This window comes from Sinocyclocheilus rhinocerous, unplaced genomic scaffold (assembly GCF_001515625.1).
Source record: "Sinocyclocheilus rhinocerous isolate Xijiao unplaced genomic scaffold, SAMN03320098_v1.1 scaffold1576, whole genome shotgun sequence".
NCBI classification, from domain to species: Eukaryota; Metazoa; Chordata; class Actinopteri; order Cypriniformes; family Cyprinidae; genus Sinocyclocheilus; species Sinocyclocheilus rhinocerous.
Genome location: NW_015628323.1, coordinates 188,412 through 206,936, shown reverse-complemented (window position 1 = coordinate 206,936; position 18,525 = coordinate 188,412). Strand labels below are relative to the sequence as shown.

The following is an 18,525-nucleotide window of genomic DNA, read 5'->3' as shown; positions in this document are numbered from 1 at the left end:
CACACACACACACACACACTCACACTCACACACACACACACACACACACACACACACACACACACACACTGGTATTCCTATCATTATGGGTTCATTCCATAGGCGTAATGGATTTTATTCTGTACAAACTGTATTTTCTATCCCCTTACCCAAACCCTACTTCTAAACCTACCCCTCACACAAAACTACAGGCATTTTTAGATTCTCAGAACACTTCAGTCTCTATGATTTAAAAACTTGTTTCCTCATGGAGTCCAAAAAAGGTCGAAATTTGCTGGTGGGGACATTTGGTCACCATAACATAAGTGAATACCTATACACACACAGTGGCTCTGAAAACGTACACTTAACCCTTAAACTCACACTTACCCCTGTAAATCCTGAAATGTGAAATAATAGTCCAAACAATATTTTGCATGTGTGTTTTCTTCTTTTAGTTGATAAATCAGGGTTTTTATTCAGAGGCCCAAACTGAACAAGAATATGCAATTTAGTGCAGATGCTGATATTTATATGACCAAAAATTAAGATGAAATTCTGATGCTTATAATGTAAATCTGTGAGATATTTATAACATTATAGCAGATACTTAAATAAAATGATGTAAATATCTCTATATCTCCAATAATATGTCTTAGCAAGATGATATTTAAATGCTTAGTTTGATTATCAAAACATAATGCAATGCAATGATGATTGAGAGATGAACAAACAAACTTTCCTCAAATGCCTGATGATCATATTTGAGACTTACATTTGAACATGATTTTTCTAAAAATGTTGTCTGCATAATCAAGTAAAGCTAAGTTTCTTCAGTTCAGTAAGTGTTTATCATGAAATATTACTAACAATATAAAAGTTGTTCTTATATTTACTTTATAAAAATCACTAAAGATTTCACAGCAAAAAGCAAGTGAAGCACAAGCTGAAGGTGGATGTTTGTACAATTATACTAAAAGACCCTTAACTTGATTTAAAAAAGTGTGTGTGTGCAACAGGTTTTTCAGCAAAGAATTGATCATGTTGATCATTTAGAGACCTTTTGTGTATCAAATAAGATACAGAAGGCTTTATCGGATTAAAAATGCATGAATGTAACAGAAAAATAATATATACAAAATATAAACACGTTATGCAGTATGCATGAAATTTACTGAAGGCTATACCGCCACCTGCTGGCTGATGTTATACATATGTTAATGTGTAATATTAAACATCCTCTTGAAATATATTGTCTTCTCTCTGTAGCTGTGGCGGGACAATCGGCCAGATTATCTGAATGTTCAGCTCTACCTCAGTAACACTCAGGGATTACAGGTGTGTGTGCTTATATCTCATTTTATTACTGCTTATTTAATATTAATTTATAACTTGAGTTTTGTAGATGCAAGCATTGTTCTTTTGTTTACAGAAAATGTAAACATCTAGTTCATTATTTTACAATAAAATATGCATATATCAGTTGTCATACTGAAGTAATTTCTTTCATTGTGTGTTTTGAAGAGCATCGGTGAGGAACGTTACCGTTTTTTGAGCTCCAGGCTTCGGATTGGTCGGCCAAAATGGAAGCTCCTTTTCCAGGAAATAAGGAGAGCCAATCAGCTGTGAGTATGATGAATGCATCCATTATTGGCTGAAATAATGTAGTTATGTGGGCCATTTTAATGATTGCAGTAATCAAAAATGATGATGTGTGTGTTTGTCCTGCAGTAAAAGAGTGGGGGTTTTCTGCTGTGGACCCAAAGGGATCTCTAAAGCGTTACACACTCTGTGCAATTCAAACCCACACACAGGAACTGCATTTGAGTACAACAAAGAGACCTTCAGCTGAGGGACGCAAGCAAACCCATCGTTTAATGCCAAATAAAAAGCCATTAGAGTCTCTGACACTGAGGAATGAAGACAGGAGAAGACAAATGTGGATGAAGATGTCTGGAATTCATGCACCACATCCTCGTCTAAAAATGAATCCTCGGACAAAGAGATGGAGAGCCGGTAAACAGTGTAATGAGATGGAAAACTTGCACAATTACGTTCTTATTCAGGGAATATTTGTGATTCTGCATGTAGTTTGTCTACATGAACCTGCACAACCCTTGATAGACCCTTAAATGAATAGTTCACCCAAAAATTCCAAAAAATGTACTCATTCTCAGGCCATCCAAGATGTAGATGAAGGAATGAAGACAGGAGAAGACAAATGTGGATGAAGATGTCTGGAATTCATGCACCACATCCTCGTCTAAAAATGAATCCTCGGACAAAGAGATGGAGAGCCGGTAAACAGTGTAATGAGATGGAAAACTTGCACAATTACGTTCTTATTCAGGGAATATTTGTGATTCTGCATGTAGTTTGTCTACATGAACCTGCACAACCCTTGATAGACCCTTAAATGAATAGTTCACCCAAAAATTCCAAAAAATGTACTCATTCTCAGGCCATACAAGATGTAGATGAGTTTGTTTCTTCATTAGATTTGGAGAAATGTTGCATTTCATCACTTGCTCAGCAATGGATGCTCTGCAGTGAATGGGTGCCGTCAGAATCCAAACAGCTTATAAAAACATAGCAATAATCCACACCACTCCAGTCCATCAGCCAAAAGCTGCTTGTTTATAAGAAACAAATCCATCATTAAGACACTTTCAACTTTCAAGATTTGAGTCCATAATCCATAATAACACTTCCTTCTTTTGTCATCTCATATCAAAATCATATTTGTTTAGAGCTGTTTTGGCTTGTAAACGGTGCTTTGTCTGTGCAGATTTCTCTCCTGATTCAGCCCAGATGACTTTTTCACTGGAGAAAACAATATTATGGACAGAGGACTCAATAATGGATTTGTTTCTTACAAACACGCAGATTTTGGCTTCACAAGATATTAACTGATGGACTGGAGTGGTGTGGATTACTTGTGGATTATTGTGATGTTTTTATCAGTTGTTTGGACTCTCATTCTGACGGCACCCATTCACTGCAGAGTATCCATTGCTGAGCAAGTGATGGAATGCTACATTTCTCCAAATCTGATGAAGAAACAAACTCATTTGTATCTTGGATGGCCTGAAGGTGAGTAAATGTTAAGTAAATTTAATTGTAAATTTTTGGTTGAATTATTCCTATAAAAACTGGGTTAAATAGCACTAGTTCACCCAAAAATGAAAATTCTGACATCATTTACTCGCCCTCATGTCATTTCACATGTTGTCTTGGTTATTAATACTATGTTTTGGCTTATTGTATACCTTTATGAACACAAAACGTACACAACCATATTTAAAGTATAACTTTGAGTCCTAAATGAACTGCACTGCTATTATATTACCACTGCCAAAGATTACATTTAATCACTGATTTATATAAATCTTTTTAATATTACTTTGTATGTGTATTATATATATAAACACACAGTGACAATACAAGCACCATGAATATCAATAAACTGGTTTGACTAGAGACCTTAGTTGTGTTCAGAATACTAGCTTACTGCACAGTGTATATTGTGTACTATTAATTAGCATGTGAAACAATAAGCATTTCAAACACTGGTATGCAACATTGATGTCATATGACCTCACTGTGTTGCGTTTTTGAGTGGCTTGGAAATTAAAAGGATTATTTTACATTTTAAATCCAATTATTTAGTCTATTATCTAACTTTAGTCAGATTGCTTAAGGCAATTGGTCAGTGAAATTGCTTATTCCCACTGGAACCGGAAAACCAATCAAGCGCATTGCATTATGGGATGCAGTATTTTAATCAATAATATATTTTGGTTGTGTACTGCATGTTTCGACCAATATGTACAAAACAATTCAAATATTTGGAGTTGGTAAGATTTTTTTGATGTTTTTCAAATATGTCTCTTCTGCTCACCAATGCAGCATCTATATGATCAAAAATACAGTAAAATCAGTAATATTGTGAAATATTATTACAATTTCAAATAACTGTTTTCTATTGTAATATATTTCAAAATATAATTGATTTCTGTGATCAAAGCTGAATTTTCAGCATCATTACTCCAGTCTTCCGTGTCACATGATCTTCAGAAATCATTCTAAGATGCTGATTTGCTGCTCAAGAAACATTTCTGATTATTATCAATGTTGAAAACAGTTGTGCTGCTTCATATTTTGTGGAAACCGTGATAGATTTTATCTTCAAGATTAGAATAGAAAGTTCAAATGAGCAGCATTTATTTGAAATAGAAAGATATTACAAAAGTCTTTACTGTCACTTTTGATTAATTGAATGCATCCTTGCTGAGTAAACTCTTACTGACCCCAAACATTTGAACAGTAGTGTATGTAGTGCGCATTATGCATACTAAAGCAAAAATTTTAACGCAGCCCTTGTTGCATGACTCCGGTTTAGAGGCGAGACCTTGTCAGGTTTGTCACATGACCTGGGTTAACTGACTGTTGTGTCTTTTTCCCGTCGGTACGGCGTATCCGTCCTCGCTGACCGTCTGTAGGGTCACAGTGTAGTCTGATATGAAGTCGATCCCTCCTCTTCGCTGCTGTTCAGAAGCGGCTGTCTCTCCCCATATGACTTTCTCCTCTTCGGCCGTCTGCGACACGCCACAGTGATAATAACTGCAATAATTCCCGCCACGGCCGCCCCGAGGATCCCCGCGGCCAGCAGCCAGCGCCAGATCTCCCGAGCTTGCTCTAGATACGGTGTCAGAAACTCCTGCACAAACCGCTGACCTGACACAGAGAAAAGTGATTGAGAACAGAGAGAGACTGAAGAAGCAAGAAAGTCTCTGAATGCATGCAAATGACTCACTTGGGTCCTGTAAATATGCATATTCATAACCCAGAGCTTTAGTCGAGAGGAAATAATCTCCGTTTCTGTAGAGAGGGATGAACGGGACCATGTAATAGCCGTCGTTGTGTCCGATCGGGGCATTGGCGGTGGGGTAGTGTGTGCGGGGGGGCTGGTGTCTCCTCAGCCATTGCTCAAAGATGCTGAAACAAACACAGAGTTGCAATGAGAAAGTCAATGGGGAATGAGGTTAATCATGTTTGGATTCATGTTTCAGTGAAACCTTCTCAGCTATTGTTGTGTTTTGCATTCAAATATGCTTTAGGTTGTTCTGGCCAGTTGCTATAGATGGTTTCTTACTGGCTCAAGTCAAAAAAGCCAACCCTCGAAATTTCTTGAGGTTTTTGCTGATTATGGGTTGAATTTGTATGAAACAATTAAAATATGCATTAAACAAAAATGCAAAACTGTGTTAAATTCAACCAGACAAAGTTTAGAAGCTAAAGTTTTGTTGTCTGTCTCACATTAAAATGTCAAATTAAAATGCACTGAACTTAACTTTGGGATTTCCCAAACTGGGGTTCGCAAATCCCTGCGGGTTTGTGAGTTGATGAAATGCTAATAATTAAATCTTTAAAATGTAAAATTAAAATAAATCATCTTAAAATAAAATAATCAAAACAAAACTACTAAAAAAGAGATATGAGAAAATGTGTATATATTTTTATTAATGTAAACCCCTGCTAATTTGTGAGTTTATGAAACGCTAATAATTATTTTAAATCTTAATGTAAAATTAAAATTAATAAATAATCTTAAAATAAAAATAATAAAAATAAAACTTTAAAAAAATTACAAGTATTTATATATAATTTTATTAACAACTCGAACAGCCCTGTACTGTACATAAAAATGAAACACTTACTGAAAAAATACTATATATATTTATATTTACCTGCATGCCATTTGGGCATTAACTGACATCATAGAACCATGCAAACTTAGTTTAAAAGTATAGTAAAGTCAATATACAAGTAGTAAAATAGTTACATTATTGAAATAGCACACTGTAAAAAATTACCATGAATTTAACGGTAAAAGATTGTAAAAATGCTACCGTAAAAACCTGTTAAATAGCTAATGGTGAATTCCCCTGCTATATATGGTGAAAACTGTATTGGCCATTACATGTAATTTCACGGTAGTATACCATTTTTGGAAGTGAAAGACTGTATAATTTACAGTGAATAACCATAAATTGACATTCCCAGAATTCCCTGCGTTACATTTCAAATTTGATGTTTTTTTGTTGAAATAACTGTTGCTTCTTAGTTTTTCGTATATTAGGGTTGTATGTTACACCTAATGTTGTTAAATGAATGTTTATTGCGTCATTTCAGTTTCATGTGTGTTACCATGATGGTGTTTAATGTTTGTGTGAATGACACTGTGCACCTTCTATATATGTTATTATTTAAAAGCTGCTTGTGATGGGCTTTGGTTCATCATGTGACTTTCTCATCACCACCTGCATTTGGTGGTTATCAGTGTATTACAAAGGTACAAAACAGATTTCAGTACTTCAATAGGTTGGGTATATTAACATTATATCAGTTAATGAAATTACGGTATTTAACTGTAAATGTATGTTAAAACCGTAAAACCTAAAATGTTGCTACCGTATTTTTTACGGTAAAATTCCGGCAACCACAGCTGCCGGTTTTTTACCGTAAATTTTACAGTGTAAATTAAAACCAAAGGGGCACTTCAAGTAAATATTTTAGGTCAAATGTGTTTGGCTACCAAAAAGTTTGGAGAATCCCTGTATTAATGTATGTAATATTTATATAATATTGCATGATTTGAGGTGTCATTCATGACTATTGCGCAGTTTTATGGGGGAGATATGCATCAAAATGCTCAGGGTTAGTAGCTTGCTATGCGTGTATGCATTTCACCTGTCGATAAAGGCATGATGTAGAAGGAAGATGGGGTCGTTGGCGGATCCCTGCACTGAAGACATGGATCCGTTCATGAAGACGTGTAAGGAGTTGTGCATCAAGCTCTGACCCGTTACTGCCAGCCCCGACTCAGGACTCGCAAATCCTGAGGAAAAGGTGAGACGCGTTCAGTGTTTAGAGCCTGAGGTGTTAAAGAAGTGTAAATTCTGTTTTTCTCACTCCAAATGTGCCGTTGCTTTACCTTCCAGAGCGTTCCTGAAGCTCATGTTGGCGCGTCTGTCCATCAGGCCCGTCCCGTAGTCTGTTAGGCTCAGCACTGACTCCACGTCTGCGGAGGTGGGCAGCCGCGGGACACGCTTTTGCTCGTGGTCTCCTGGATTACGCAGTAACGGTCCCTCTGGAGACCCGTCACACAAAACCTCACGCTGGTTGTAGTCTTCAGGTTGTGAACAGATCACCTGCACAGGTATAACAGACGCTTATTAACACACCAGCAGACAGTCCAACATAATAAAACAAAACAGATCGAACCAATAAAGGTGTAATATGTGAATCAGCCTGTCAAGAACACAAATCAAAAGAAATAAACTAATAATCATACCTTACTTTTCAAAAGTTTGGGGGTCAGTAAAAAAATGTTCATTTATGTGGAAGAAATTCATACACTTATTCAGCAAGGATGCATTAAATTGATCAAAAGTGACAGTAAAGACATTTAGAATGTTACAAAAGATTTAAACACTGTTCTTTTGAACTTTCTATTCATCAAAGAATCCTGAAAAATAAAATGTATCACACTTTCTACAAAAATATTGAGCAGCACAACTGTTTTCAACTGATAATAATCAGAAATGTTTCTTGAGCAGCAAATCAGCATTTTAGAATGATTTGTGAAAGATCACTGGAGTAATGATGCTGAAAATTCAGCTTTGATCACCGGAATAAATTATATTTTACAACATATTCACATAGAAGACAGCTATTTTAAATCATAAAAATATCTCTCAATTTTTACTCTATTTTTAATCAAATAAATGAAGCCTTGGTGAGCATATCTATATTAAAAAATCTTACCAGCCCCAAACAAAGTTATTTTTTGTTTAATTATTATTTATTATTTAATTTTTTTCTAGTAATACATAAAATAAATATTATAATGAAATCATTACTTTTATTAAATAAAAATAGCTGAAATAAAACCTATTTTTTTAGGACTATTACGTTTTTTCATTGTGACATTATTTTCATGACAATTAAGATCATACCACTAAACAGTTTTGAAAAAGACTAAAAAGAAATCACCTTATTCTAAAAACAAGGAGTTATGAAGGTGTTTTGAAAACCTGTGCAGTTTTTTCATGGATAAAGCCTATCTGTCTCTAATGACTAATACAGCTCATTTCTCGTATGTTAATTGGATGCCGTTTCACCTCCCTGCTGGTCTTAAGAGATCTTAAGAACGCCTACGCCAGCAGCAGATGATGAGGAGAGAGAGAGAAAGATGGAGCAAAATAAAATGACAAATCACAACTCCATTTTAGAGTGGCATTTGCCTGTGCAAAACTCAGCATGATACTAGAGGATTGTGGGTGGTTGCCAGGTCATTGCAAAGCAGTTTCTAAGCTGTTCTGAGTTTCTTGGTGGATAAAGTTGAAAGTTCTTGTAATAATCTGGTCTGTAGAAAGTTGATTCCCTGCTTGGTGTCTGAGTGTATCAGATGTTTTCAAAGTGTATTATTTAAGGCTAGGAGTTTTACATATTTGTATACACATTTTTTTTTTCAAACCAGGGTTATTGTAGTTATCATCATTACAAAAATGTTATTTGAAATGAAATGTTAACTGAAATGAAATAAAATATTTTAAAAACTTAATTTATTTCAGCTAGTTGCCATGAAACATTTTATGTAGTTTTGCTTAATGTACTAAAATAACTAAAACTGAAATAAAAATGAAAACTATATAGACAAAAAAAAAAAAAACACTAATAAAATGTTTATAATAAAATTGGAGAAAATAGAATTACAAACTACTATAAACTATAATTTTAAATTGTAAACTTTTTTCAAAATATTACTGTTTTTACTTTTTAATTTTTTTTAAATCAAATTAATACAGCATTGGTGAGCAGAAGAGACTGCCTTCAAAAACATAAAAGACTGACAGACCCACACTTGAAATAAAATAAATGTTTTAATAAAATAAAACATAAAAAACTTTAAAATTATTTTTATTTCAGCTAGTTGCCAAGAAAAGCATAAAAACACAACAAAATTACTAAGAGTTGAACAAAAAATGAAATAACAATGGAAAAATATCAAATTAATAATAACTATTAGCTATTTTAAGCTGTAATAATATTTCACAATATTACTGCCTGAACATTTTGTTCTTCAGATTTAAACACATTAATTACAGATCCCAAAATCTAAAAAAGTTAATTCTAGTAAAATAAAATATAAAAAAATTAGGCTTATTTTATTTCAGCTAGTTGCCAAGGAAACATTTGATCATTTTGATTTAGTTTAACTTGATATACTTAAATAACAAAAAAAAAAATGAATAAAAAAAATAAATAATAAAACTATTAAGAAAAATGATACTGTTGTCTCAAACTACTAAAACAACACTGAGCCAAAGTCTGTCTGTACTGCTCAGTGATGCTGCTTTGGTTAATTCTCTTGTGGCTCTTGTCGAGGGTCTGTGCTGAAGTTAATGGGGGTTTAGGGGCCAGACACACTCGTGACCCTCTACAGCCCAAGAGAGATTAAGAGAAAAAATGTTTATATAGAATGTAGCTTAAATACATAAAAAAATGAAGAAAATTGTTTGATATCCTGTATTAAAAAGATTTAACTTTTTAAAAAATGATTTTCTTTTTAAGCTACATTAAAAAAAAAAAAAATCTGACATATACAGCTATCACAATACTTTTGAAGGTACTACAAAAATCAGGCCAATTTTTAAAATTGAAAAGATTTTATTTATTTGTTTGTTTATTTATTTATGTATCTGTCTATCTATCTTTTTTTTCTTCAGTACTGACAATAATTTCTTCAACATAGCCGTTATATGTCCTATGATACAGTTTTAGTTTTAGTTTTAATTACTAGAAGGATAAGTCGAACAAAAACATAATAAATACTTGAAAAATCATGTAAAATGAAACTATAAATCTGAATGCTTTACTTAACTGAAAATAGTTTATGGATTAATATTAACTTTTTTGAAGTAAAAATGTATGAACAATTCTTTTAGGTTTATTGCCTTTTTAATCCCTATTGTGATTGATTTTTTATTATTTTATTCAACATTTTTTGAGTTAATTAAATCTAAAACGATAATAAAATCATGAATTGAAATAAAATAAACATTAACTGAAATAGTATAAAAATTATTTTTTATTTTATTTCAGCTAGTTGCAAAGGAAACATTTCTAATTTTTGTTTACAATAAAATAACTAAAACAAAGTAAACTAAAAAGGATTTAAATTTGACTTTTTTCACACTTAAATCCTAAAGGGTGACTTTAAAATGTATTACTATTATTATTATTATTATTATTAACAATAATAATAATTTACAAATAATATGACAGGCTATTATCTACCTTGTTTGCGTAATTTAACCTTATCTAAATTTAAACTATGCTATAATAGTTTCATTGTGTTCACTTGTTTGCCCAAAAGCTACTGCAAAAATATGAGGATATTGGGATTTTAGTTTGGTTTTGTGTGTCTGCAAGAGAAAACAAGCATTTAATTGGACTTTTGACTTCATAAAATTTTCATTTAAAACTACATTTCAGGAAATGCAAGAGCAAACATTACTCGAGGGATAAATGACTAAACCACACTGTATTACTGGCATGTAAAAATAATGTTCTAATGTTTTCATGTTTACCCTCCAGGAGGAGAACACTGAGGACGGGCTGATCAGGTTGGGGTTGAGAGGACTGCGCGCCCCCATCAGCTCATCCGTGCACACCTGACAGTCCTGCGCGTCGCGCCAGTCCCAGTACGGGATGGTGAAGTTAAAGTCCCCGGTCAGCTTCCGGATCTCGTGCTCCCAGAACAGCAGGTAAACGCGATGCCAGGGCAGAAACGCGGCCGATTCGTGCGCAAAGTCAATGTCGGCCCACACGTTCCCGGGACCCCCGAGCAGCGCGTCACGGGACACGTAATAGTGCATCCAGACGAACAGATCGTACACGCTGATGTCGGCGAACATGGGCGTCGAGCCGTTGTTCATCTGCGCATACGTGCCCGTCGCGATCACATAATCGGGGCTGATGGAAGTTTTGGCGAGATTGAGGTACGAGATGAACCTCTGCCTTTCAGACACGGATAATTGGAAGATGTTTCTGCGCACAGATTCCCGTCGTTCCCCGCAGTTGGCGCCGAAGTAACCGAACTTGCACTCGCCGCAGTCGAAGCCCATGTAGTTTCCGGCGCACTGGCAGGTTTGGTTGTAGAACACCAGAGGCCAGCGCTCGCGGTCGTCCAGGCCTGAATGTGGGTACTGCGGCCCGTCGGGAAGATCGGAGACCGTGACGTCCTGGCAGAAGCCTCGACCCGACAGGGAGCCGCACACCGAACCGTCGCCCGGCCAGACCGGACAGCAGCGCTTGCTCTGCAGGACGTCCGGTGTGGTGCACGGCCGAGGAAACTGCTGGAGAGACGGACTCCAGAACTGAATGAAGAACAGAAGCAGAGGGAGAGACATGATGAGAGCCAGACGCATTAGAGAACTTCAGCTCGCTTTCTCTTTACACACTGCTCTGTGTCCCTCCTTTCCTCACACACACACACACACACCCTCGTATCACATGCTAGGGATGGAACCGGTGACCCCCGCTTGTGCTCGAGTCGAGTGTAAGATCATTTCATTTACAGTTTGGGAAGGAGCTCCTTTCATCCGAAATCAGGCATTTTAACCCAATAACCAGCAAAGTCCACACCGTTAATGAGGGTTTACAGATGCAACTTTGTTTTGCAGCCTGCTGGTGAATAATAGAGTTGAGAATTGGGGTTTAATTCAAATACATTTGCTTGTTTTATGCATTATAACCCTTAAACACAAGCACACACACGCTTTTTCTCATAATTGATTTTGAGGTCAGAAAGATTTCCTTAATGTTTCTGAAAGATGTCTTTTATGCTCAATAAGCTGAATTTATTTGATCAAAAAACAGTAAAAACTGTACAGTTATGAAATATTATTACAATTTCAAATAAGCGATTTCTATTAGAATATATGTTCAAATGTAATTTATTCCTGTGTCAAAGCTGAATTTTCAGCATCATTACTCCAGTCTTCAGTGTCACATGATCCTTCAGAAATCATTCCCATATGAATTTGCTTTCTGATTATTATCAATGTTTAAATCATCATAAATGAAATTTTTCAGGATAAATGGGAACTTCTAAAAAAAAAAAGGGCAGCATTTCTTTGAAAAAAATCTTTTGTAGCATTCTAAATGTCTTTACTGTCACTTCTCATCAATTTAATGCATTCTTGATGAATAAAAGTATTAATTTCTTTGAAACAGAAACAGACCCCAAACTTTTGAACAGTAATGTATTAGTGGCAACAATAATGAAAAGTTGGCAATTTTATACTGATTCTCATTTTTTCTGTTCCATAGTCCTGCAAATTTGTCAAATCACATCCATATTTAGTCCTTTATGCCAAAGCATATTCGATGATAATTCAGTGATGTGATATGGAATGATTACCATGTACCTTGTTTTTATGTTTATTAGATACTTTTATGAGCAAGTTGCACATTTGAATTCATTTTACTCTCTTAATGCACTTCTGAAAATTTTCCAAAAGCATTTTTTTTTTTTACAGAGAATAAAATCTCTAAGAGTTTATTAATGGCTAATTTGTATTGAACCTCAAACTACTCCAGGAATACCATGGTACATGTCCAAACTATGGTGTTATCATGGCGCATTATCCAAACTAATAGCATGGTTCTTTTTTGATGCTCTTGTTATTAATGATGTGTATTCAGCTCTATATGCGTGTCATATGTTTTATCATGTGGCGTTTGGTGAAGCTGCATGTATAGTGCTCTTAGCTTTCTCAAATCATAAGCCCGTCACATGTTACTGTAGTGAGCATGAGGTCCAGATAATCCAGCAATGGCATGAACGTCACAGGATTACTACAGCCGTGGGGTTTCTTTCTCTCTGCAGTCAGGGGTCATCTGCACAATCAAACGGTTTGTGCATTTCATTCATAATGCAAAGAGTGGCCCATAAAAGAATTTAGCTAGTTGCATTTAATGAGAAAATAATAGCATGAATGCACATTTCGAGCAAATATGTAGTGAAAAGAATGTTGTTAGGTTTAATAAAACAAATGTATTGTGACATTTTGGTTGTGAAATGTTGGTAGAACATTTTTATAGTTAATGTGATTTAAGAATGAATGAATGAATTGAATATTTGACATTAGGAACAGGATTATTATATTTAACTAAAACAGAACCTAAAACATTTTCATTACTTGAAATAAAATAAACATGAACTAAAACAAAAATATTTAAAATATTTTATTTCCTCATTTAAATTTAGTTTAACTTGATGTACTAAAATAACAAAACTAAAACTGGAATAAAAATGGCTAGAAATGATATATACACACATATATAAAACTATTAAAAATAAAAAAACAACAAAATTACTAAAACTTTAACTAAAAATAAAAAACTTGTTTAAAATATTAATAAAAATAAACAGTATCTAAGTGATACTAAAATGAGACTGATTGGGAATATTTTAGTTTGTTATAAGTTTAAAATTGAAAATGAGAAAAAGCTATTTATTAGGCTTAATATTCTTATTTCAGAATCAGTGAGGAAAGCTGTGGCTTATTTAACATGATAAATACAACTAGATGTATTAACATAGTTATTTGTGCCAATTAGATATTCTAGCCCAAACCCCCCCCACCCCCCCACCCCCAAAAAATAACAAATTTAAATAAAATAAAAAATAATAAAAACTATTAAGACATGCATACATAAAAACTACTAAAATCATAATACTAAATACTATAATGCTAAAATACTAATACTTCAAAATTGAAATTAAAAATATAAAAATGCAAAAATATAAAAATAAAATTCTAAATATTAATAAAAACTATAACAGTATATAAATTACATTAAAATAACACATGGGAATATTTTTAAGTAGTTGAAACTGCTCATTTCTATTGCAAATGCCTAAAAAGTTATTTTTATCATGCTTAATATTCTTGAGTATTGGTTTGAGATTCAGTGAAAGCTATGGTTTATGTTAGCATGATAAATACAACCATATGTATCTGAAAGAGCTGTAATCTAAATATAACATAGTTATTCATGTCAGTTAGATACACTGGCCCGCTGCCCGACTGCAAATACTCCAGAAGCACTGAATTTGACTTTAATACCTCAAGTGGTCTCCAGGCGGCAGTGTGAGCTGAACTTTTGCCAGTCAGCAGTGGATGAAAGCCAATAAACAATAAACTTAAGTCGTTTCTTCTCCCAGAGACTGGACACACTGCCGTCTGTGGAAGTTCCTGTGTTTGACCTCTGGATGGATGAGACCAGATCATTTGGTAAAATGCAACACAGGTGGGTTCAAATCTACATGGTGGAAATCACAGGTTATGGAAGGCTTTAAATAAAGGGGCTAGTTGTCACAGCTTTTACACTGTTTATACACTATACCATTTTTGAAAGAAATTAATACTTTTATTCAGCAAGGACGTATTAAATTGATCAAAAGTTTCAGTAAAGACATTTTTAATGTAACAAAAGGGTTGTTTCAAATAAATGCTGTTCTTCTATTCATCAAAGAATCCTGAAAATAAAATGTATCTCAGTTTCCACAAAAATATTGGGCAGCACAACTGTTTTCTGCATTAATAATCAGAAATGTTTCTTGAGCAGCAAATCAGCATATTAGAATGATTTCTGAAGATCATGTGACACTGAAGACTGGAGTAATGATGCTGAAAATTCAGCTTTGATCACAGAAATAAATTACATTTTACATATATTTACACAGAAAACAGCTTTTTTAAATCAAATAATATTTCACAATATTTACAGTTTTTACTGTACCTTTATATCAAATAAATATAAATGCAGCTCTGGTGAGCATGAGACTTTCAAGAACATTAACAATATATACAACTATATCAATAAGAAAAAATTAAACTACTGTTCAAACATTTGAGTTTTGCCCATGTTTGTAGTTTGTTTTATATATTACTACTAAAAAGAACAAAAAAAAATATTATTCTTATTATTTTAACATTAATAATACTGATCATAAATAATAATAAATGATACTAAAATAACACTGATTGGTCATATTTTAGCTTTTATTAGAAGTTGAAATGGCTAATTTCTTTTGCAAATGCCTAAAAAACTACACTGAAAACTATACAGTTCTTTCCCTGAAAGCTGGAAATACGTGATATGTCTCTTTAACCGTCACTTATTGGTAGCAGCTTTTCAGAACCAAGAATCTTTATATATCATCTGTGTTTCTATGGCAACAGAGATTATGTCAATGTCATTTTGAGACCCCATCAAATAATTGATTTACTGTGATTTTTATGGGTTTTGTCATATTTGTCGAATGATAATCTCTCTCAGCACACGCCGCGCACTCACAACATCACCGCTGGCCTTCAGCTCACAAGCACACCGAGGTTCAGTCTGTTCCTGCTTCTGTGATCTGACAGATTTACAAGCGACACAGGATAGACAACAGTAGCAGATGCAGGGAATTGATTTTATCCATCATTGATTGGATTGTGGAAATTTGCCGTTTCATTAACAAAATGGAGTTGGAGGGGAGGGATTACAAAGTAAGAGGGATTTGTGACGTCATCTAAAATATATTTTGTATATATATATATATATATATATATATTCATTTTAATTTTAGTTTTAGTAATTTTGTAAGTAGTTTTAGTTTTTTTTATATTTCTGTTTAGCTTTGATTAATTTTTACTTGCCATTTTAATAGTTTTATTAATTTAGTACTAGTAGTAAACATTACTAAAAATTTTGATAATTTTTGCTTAAAGGGATACTCCACCCCAAAATGAAATTGTTGTCATTAATCACATATCCCCATTGTATATATATATATATATATATATACGGTATATATATTCATTTTAATTTTAGTTTTAGTAATTTTGTAAGTCGTTTTTGTTTTTTTATATTTCTGTTTAGCTTTGATTTATTTTTACTTGCAATTTTAATAGTTTTATTAATTTAGTACTAGTAGTATGCATTACTAAAAAATGTGTTCTAACTTTTGCTTAAGTTGAAGTTTTTCATTAAATATTTGTTTATATTTTTTATGTATTTAAATAACAAACATGGTTTTAACTGTTATTTTAGTTAACAATAACAATATTAACTATATGTTTGTTTTAGTAAACTTATAAATATAATCAAGTATAAATTTATATATACATATATACATATGTATGTATGTATGTGTGTGTGTGTGTGTTTGTGTGAATCATATGTAAATATATAATGAAGTGATAAATAATAACAATACTTGTCTTGTTTTGTCAGGGTACCATCAATATTCAGATTAGTTAACAAACTTTTTTCTCATTATTGATTCCTAACTTGTCTGTTTTAGCTCCTCCTTGTCCTTAATATTTGATTGCATCCTTTTGGTGCAGCAACAGTTGCCATGGTTACTTCAGAAGTTTTGTCATTACTGAAACTTTGCTGTTGAAATGTAAAAAAAGAATATTTGCTTTTAAATAAATAATATGTGACCCTGGACTGCAAAACCAGTCTTAATTGTCAATATTTCGAAATTGAGAGTTATACATCATCTGAAAGGTGAATATAAGCTTTCCATTGATGTATGGTTTGTTAGGATAGGACAATATTTGGCCGAGATACAACTATTTGAAAATATGGAATCTGAGGGTGCAAAAAAATCAAAATATTGAGAAAATCGCCTTTAAAGTTGTCCAAATGAAGTCTTTAGCAATGCATATTACTAATCAAAAATGAAGTTTGATATAGGCCTATTTACGGTAGGAAATTTGCAAAATATCTTCGTGGAACATGATCTTTACTTAATATCCTAATGATGTTTGGCATAAAAGAAAAATCGATAATTTTGACCCATACAATGTATTGTTGGCTATTGCTACAAATATACCACAGCGACTTGTGACTGGTTTTGTGCTCCAGGGTCACAAATGTACTTTTTAGTGGGTGTCAAGCCTTAATTACAGGTTTCAGACCCTCCCTAAAGCGTCTGTAATTAAAGCAGGTGTGCGCCGCGAGAACAGCCTTTAATGTGACTCCATGAAGCTGCGCAGCAGACCGTGAGTCACTCTCACACCGGCTCTTCCCACGCACGCGTCCAGCTTCTGAGTGTGTGTGAGTGTGTTAAAGAGTAATTCGGGAAGCTAACATGTCCTTCATGATCATGAATGATTTCTGTTTAAATTACAAGTGTGTGTGTATATATGTGAGTTCGGGTCTGGTTTGAACTTTGAATGTTGTACTGTTTTGGAGTTTGCTTGACTTAGAGTGTGTGTGTGTGTGTGTGTGTGTTCTTGCATGTGCATGAGGACTCAATTACACACTTGAGCCTCTGATTACTCGTCATTACGCCTTTAAGAGCGGTTGGGAGGGGTTGCCATAGTAACCTGACCCCAGAAGCCATTGAACAATTACTCTTGTACTTTCTAAGAAGCGTTTAGGACGCTTTCCAGCATCTGAGTGTATTTAATACAAGCCTACACTCTGTGGTCTCAATCATGCTAATTCTATAATTAACAAGCATAATGCTATTAGCAGCATTCCAGCGCTGGTTGCTGCATCTCTGAGCGTTTGGATGAACAACCAGCAGTCAAGTGAACAGGGATTAGATGGGTCACATGATTTCAGTGGGAAGTGCTTTTGCTCTAGTATTGATAGTAATGGTATTGGCCAGTTGCATTACTTGTTCTAAAATATTATATATGTACAATTCCAAAAAAATCTGTTTTGAGTGAATAATGTAATGTTTCACACCTTTATTGTTTTGGAAAAACACCATACTTGGCCACATGTCACTTCACTTTCACTTTCACTTTCATCTTTTATGACAAACTTGCTCCAATATCGGGGTATGTTGCCATTAAAGAAAAAAGGAAATGCTTCCTCCAGTGAAAAAGTGGTCTGGTCTGAATCAGGAGAGAAATCTGCACAGATCAAGCACCATTTACAAGCCAAAACAGTGCAAAACAGCCCTAAACAAATATGTTGGTGGATTTTGATGTGACAGACAACAGGAGATGGACTTTTTTTTACAGGAGGAAGCATTATTATGGATTATGGATTAAATCGGTATTTTGGCCGGAAGCAATGGTTTAAAGTTAAAACGCCTTAATGTTGGATTTATTTCTCACACACAGCTTTTCACTGTTCGAGACATTAATTGATGGACTGGACTGGTGTGGGTTACTTGTGGATTATTGTGATGTTTTTATCAGCTGTTTGGACTCTCATTCTGACGGCACCCATTCACTGCAGAGCATCCGTTGGTGAGAAAGTGATGTGATGCTACATTTCTCCAAATCTGATGAAGAAACAAACTCATCTACATATTGGATGACCTGAGGGCGAGTAAATGTTCAGCAAATTGTCATTTTTAGGTGAACTATTCCTTTAAATATCATATTATAACCTGTTTAATGGCCTTTTTAGTGAAATTTAACAGTAATTATAACCTAAAATGATTCATGA

General features: G+C 34.0%; 2 protein-coding genes across 2 annotated transcripts in view; one reads left to right on the top strand and one right to left on the bottom strand.

The window, feature by feature from the left end:
- LOC107737426 (NADPH oxidase 4-like) overlaps nucleotides 1–2,126 on the top strand; it is a 16,601-nt gene extending 14,475 nt beyond the window's left edge. The window contains exons 16-18 of the mRNA XM_016548913.1: nucleotides 1,249–1,317; nucleotides 1,504–1,604; nucleotides 1,711–2,126. Of these exons, the coding sequence (XP_016404399.1) occupies nucleotides 1,249–1,317; nucleotides 1,504–1,604; nucleotides 1,711–1,831 (291 nt within the window). The 3' untranslated portion in view covers nucleotides 1,832–2,126. The remainder of the gene's footprint in view (nucleotides 1–1,248; nucleotides 1,318–1,503; nucleotides 1,605–1,710) is intronic.
- A 2,238-nt stretch (nucleotides 2,127–4,364) lies between these two features.
- On the bottom strand, nucleotides 4,365–11,459 carry tyr (tyrosinase). The gene is made up of 5 exons (XM_016548916.1): nucleotides 10,638–11,459; nucleotides 6,977–7,193; nucleotides 6,733–6,880; nucleotides 4,796–4,977; nucleotides 4,365–4,716 (listed from the first exon to the last, which is right to left on the bottom strand). Exons 1-5 carry the CDS (start codon nucleotides 11,457–11,459, stop codon nucleotides 4,484–4,486), a joined length of 1,602 nt encoding a protein of 533 aa, XP_016404402.1. The 3' UTR covers nucleotides 4,365–4,483.
- Between the last annotated feature and the right edge of the window lie 7,066 nt (nucleotides 11,460–18,525).